At 33.8% G+C, this 5339-nt stretch overlaps 1 protein-coding gene across 1 annotated transcript in view; it reads right to left on the bottom strand.

The window, feature by feature from the left end:
* Window positions 1-978: 978 nt before the first annotated feature.
* The window catches only part of prxl2b (peroxiredoxin like 2B), a 6855-nt gene continuing 2494 nt past the window's right edge, over window positions 979-5339 (bottom strand). Inside the window, exons 6-7 of the mRNA XM_044122957.1 lie at window positions 4425-4543; window positions 979-1434 (exon numbers count right to left, since the gene is read on the bottom strand). Coding sequence (XP_043978892.1) covers window positions 1408-1434; window positions 4425-4543 — 146 coding nt within the window. The 3' untranslated portion in view covers window positions 979-1407. The remainder of the gene's footprint in view (window positions 1435-4424; window positions 4544-5339) is intronic.

Genomic DNA, 5339 nt, shown 5'->3' on the forward strand with positions numbered 1-5339 from the left:
TATCATGTGTCTGCTTTATACGTCTGATCTTTATACATTCATTTTAATGAACAAATACTTACCAGAATTAAAAAAGACAAAATAGATTTCAATCTTTTTTGTGCTTGATTCATTGGTGGCTCTGGATCCACTTCCAAACAATGTAATTAGCAATAATTACCTGCAATTTAAAAACTTCCTTCACATTTGCCCTTCTGTGTCCAAAGTCGTAGTTTGCAGAGTGTTAATAAAAAAAATAATAAAACTGATCTCATTTTGTGAAGACAACAGTAAGGAGAAGAGAACAACCAAAATTCAGCTGCATAATCTACAACATAGTCAAGGCACTCATCAATAATCAATAATTGAAGAAAATGTGGGATAATTGTGACATTAAAGAAACTGGATGTTTTCAAACCAGCCTGACAATAAGGAAGCATCAGGCAGCTAGCAAATACTAATTGTGTTCGACGACGTCCTTTACTCTCTATATGTCAGGAATAAAGATTTTTTTTTACACGTCATAAAAAATACATTATCTCGAAAATCTCCAACAACCTTGTTGAAGAAGGTATTTGTGTTTGATAAAACAAAGTATTTGGGCAATAATTTTTTTTAAAAGTTGTGGTTTGCAAAGAAACAGCACCTAATCTCTGGAGACATTACATCTTCACCGAAAAATAAAATATCTTAACCTGACTTTAAGTGCTCAACATCTGGAAGTACGACCAACACCGACTGAATGACTTTGTTCACTTCTTCCGCTGCCACCGTCAAACGACATTTCAAAAACCAAGAAATCGAGTTCAATGGGAGAAATTCAGACTGAGCAGTGAAGGGAGATGAGAATCAGGCAGAACTGCATAGGAGAGACATTTGTTGTGAATTAGTGGAGAATAAGCAAACTGAATTGAACTGAACAAATGAAACCTCCAAGAATTATGTTGAATTATTCAAGGGAGAGATAAACATCACAAAAATGTAAGACTTTCTATGTAATGATTTATCGCCAAAAGATTTTATTATTGACTGCAGAAATTATTCTTTACAGTTAAAACAAATGTAAGAAAGTAGTTTAGTCAGATGCCTTGTGATCCAACATAAAAACTGAAGTCAAAGAGAGACTTCCAAGTGAAATCATTACCAGACATACAAAATAAGACGTCCTTCATAAACTGTACAAAGTCGCATTAAAATATAAATCATGATCAACATATTATTAGTTTCTTCTGAGTCACATTCAGAATCAGAAAGTGTTTCTATGCACCATAAAGATGCAGGTGAAGCATTAGCTGCAAGTACATTGAGATTTTACAAAAGGGAAAGACAACAAAGGCGTTGGAGTTACTGCAATATTGTCAGTGTTTTCGTTCCTCTTCCTTTATGTTGGTGAATCGAGGCTTTCAGGTGGAGATCACTGCTGCTGCTTCATCGTGTACAAACATCATCATTGCACTACAAGAGAGGACACAAGAAAGCAAACAAATAATGGACTTTGCATTTACAACCTTTACCTTTTTCTTTGCCAAAATAAATTAGTAGACAACAAATTTTACACACAAATGTTGATGTTTTGTCAGAAGTCAAGACCTACTAGTTTGTTTTGTGTCATTCATATATATATATATATATATATATATATATATATATATATATATATTGAAAATGTGTAAAAATATTTTTCTTTGTGACGCTAAACTTAGCCAGAGATGTACTTACATAAGCCTAAACAATTTGCATTTGGGACTTGTTATCTAACCATGCAGTGTTTCTGACTATTACTCTAATTGCTCAAATAACCAGTTTTTAAATATATTTAATGAGTAATGGATCTTGCGTTCTTCACCTGATAGTTTTGTGCCTTTCAGGACAAATATGGATGTAATTTCATGAGATGAACTGCTTGGGATTGGCTAAAGACAAACATAGTTTGCTCCATATCAGTACAAGCAGCTTGTTTCTGTCTTTATTCTGCAGAATAAAGTTTATTACATGTATAAATATGATGGTGGTGGTCTGGACTGTACAATATTGGGTGGACAGACTTTGATGGTTACAAATTTGTAGTTCATGTTTATAAACTAATTAGAAATGAGAAAATTGAATCAGTATAACCTAGCTTCTCAATATTATAAAACGTTATTTTCTAAAGGAAGAAATTAAACCACTTATTTTTAGTGTTTCTAAAGGTGAGAGGAAGGTACATCCTGAGCAAAGGCAGCATCTTCAACTCTGTCTGAACCTCCTTCAAAACTCAAAACAGTTTTAGCTTGTGACTTGCTCTGGTTCCAGACACATTATAATCCCTGAGAGGAAACAAGGTCTATTCTGTTCCCAGTGACATCTGTTAGTCGTCAGACAGGTCATGAGGGTACGCTACAACGGCTCCGACATGTAGGCTTTTGTTGGAAACAGGCAGCAGAGTCAGGAAGCAAAATGGCTGAAGTAAATGTGGTGAATTTATGTGGCATATCAAAATATCCAATGATCACAGGACATTCTCCATAAAGCTCTGGACGTTAGGAGTTAGCTCAGTGATCCAGAGCAATTACAACACAGAAGATGCTTTTCAGATATAATTTCTATTTCATGGCACATTAGACATCGACATCACAGACCCACAATCGATAAAGTGGATCATTCTGTGAACTGCAGGATCCAGACGCTTGTGGTTTTGTAGCTGCAGTCAGATGAACAAATATTTGCACCCCAGCAGATTTCTGTTTCTGCTTTTTCGTCACATTTCTACTCATCAAATTAAATTTAACACAAAGATGAACTGAAAAACATTCATCAAGCGTCTGGATGGTTTTTTTGTTTTTGTTGTAATGATTTCATGTATTGAGGAAAAAAAGCAATGCAAATGTAAAATGTAAACTGCAACTCCCATTGGAGCTGTGATAACTTCAGAGGATCAAAAACCAATTCCTCTTTGCAGACTTTTTTCAACAAGTGACGTCCATGATGCAGCATCTCGACAAGATTCAAGTCCAAACTTTGACTAGGCCACTCCAAAACCTTCCTTTAGTTTATTTTTGAGCCATTCAGACGTGGATATTATAATTCTATTTCTCTTATAAAGATAACAAGATATACAATGAAAGTTAATCATAAAAACATTATTAAATTATTAAACCCTAAATTTGCTGACCAGTAACTAAGAACTCCCCAAATCTAATTTTTATAAGAAAATAAAGTGATCTGATGTTGTTTTAAAGTAATATATTTAAAAAAAAAAGTCTGAATTCTCCCAAGACAAAATTAGCAAATTCATAATAATTTCTATGACATGCAAGATCAATTCACAGGTACACGACTCAAAAGAGGACGGCCAAGTCTGCACTTCTGATAGAGTGAATTTTAATTCAGATGCTTCTGCAACGTCACCACCAGAGGCGAGTATAAATTATACTCAAGTAAGAGTAGCACTATTTCTATGTATTTTTACACAAGTAAAAGTAAAAAGTAGCCATCCATGAAATTACTCAAGTACGAGTAAAACAGTATTTGGCAAAAAGTTTACTCAAGTACTGAGAAACCGATTAAATTATGAACCATTTAGTATTTAGAAATTACACAACCAGATGAAACAAAATATAAAGGTAAGTAGAAATTTTGGCATTTTAAGGAGGAAAATGACAATAATTCATATTAGTAATGAATAAACAATAAAAATCAGTTTCTATTATTAAAGAACTTATGAAACTATAATAAAAAGCAGGTGTGTGTCTGTATCTGGTGAATTTTTGGTTAAAACATGTTTGTTTCTCGTTCAGTGGGTAGAAAATCCAAAAATCTTATTAAAAAAAAAGAGTAGAAATACTTCATGATAAAATTAACCAAGTAAAAGTAAAAAGTACAGCGTAGTAAAAATACTCCGAAAAGCAATTTAAAAAAAAAAGTTACTCAAGTTAATGTAACTGATTAAATGTAACTAGTTACTCTCCAACTGTGACCTCCAGCATGTTGTTATGCTTCACACACATTTAATGTAAGAAACTCACTGCAGCACAAACAATAACAGAAAGTAGCTGAAGCACGGCTCCAGTTTCACAGAATATTCCAGTTTTTCACCATAAATATAATCAACTAAACCAGTTATTGTTTATAATATAATATAGCTGCTGATGCCACAAAAAGAGTCTTTAAACAAAAATATTTATTTTAGGAGTTTTGTTTTGCTCTCTGTGGCTGTTTTCAGGTTATTCTGCTGGTCTGGTGAGACCTTCTCTTGTGTTTTTAAGAACAGAGTTCATCACTTCAGTGTAAAAGCTTTCCAGATACTGACAGACCACCAAGATGAACTAATAGGTGTGAAATTGCCTGTGAAGAGACATCTCAGCTGCATCAGTATCTGGTGACGTAAGAGAGTCACTCACTTTCCCCTCTTTTCTTTTTAACCGTACTGTCATACTATCTTAGTTTAACAAATGAAAAGGCCTTACCACTGGCTTCTGCCCAGCTTTTACTGTGGCTGAGATACCGAGAGCCGTGGAGATGTCGTCCAGAGGCACAAAGTCTCCGGGTGAATCCTGGATGAAGTGGAGCAATACCTTTTCTCCACCTTAACAGCATAAAAAAAAGCAGAAGTCAATGTCCATTAAATAGCTTCCTAGCTTTATTAGAAAAGAACATGCAGTTTTTAGGTTATTAAAATATTAAGTAGCACAGACTTCATGTTGAGTATTTGGGAGAAATAATATGAGCATATAGTCACAGCAACAGACACAAAGAAATCACCATCCAAGATGCATAAAGCTAGCAGAAAAAGAAACTTCAATTTTTCTTTTCTAAGAAATACAAGACCCAACAAATGAATGTTTTCTAATGTATTTATGTCAATTCATTTTATTGCTTGTTTGATAGGAAAAGATACAAAACCCATAGATCAAGACCATCTAATGCCTGCATCACAGATTTTATAGCCACTCTGTGGGACAGTAATAGAAGGATCTTTAATTGTTGATTTAAATGAAAAGTTAACATCAACACGATAAAATTATTTAAAAACCCCCAATGTAAAACTACAATTACAACATTTTTAAAAATCCTGTTCTGGTTCATCTTTAGCCAGTTCGTAAGCCTTGAAATTAACATTTTAATTTCAGTTATGGTCTTAAAATGAGATGGTAATGGTCCCAAACCTCACAAAACCTGTAACAGAAGGCAAGTCCAAAGGTTTTCCTGCAAAATGATATTTTGCAGTCATGATTTATGAAGCTTTAAGTGACTCTAGTGCTGTTCTGTCTCTCAACAAATGTAAAATGGTTCAGGTGCTACATGTTTAATGCATTCATTATATTTTATGACACATCTACTGCTTTATTCCTGTATGGTTTTATGCTCTATTATAACATATC

Source organism: Gambusia affinis, linkage group LG07 (genome assembly GCF_019740435.1).
Source record: "Gambusia affinis linkage group LG07, SWU_Gaff_1.0, whole genome shotgun sequence".
NCBI classification, from domain to species: domain Eukaryota; kingdom Metazoa; phylum Chordata; class Actinopteri; order Cyprinodontiformes; family Poeciliidae; genus Gambusia; species Gambusia affinis.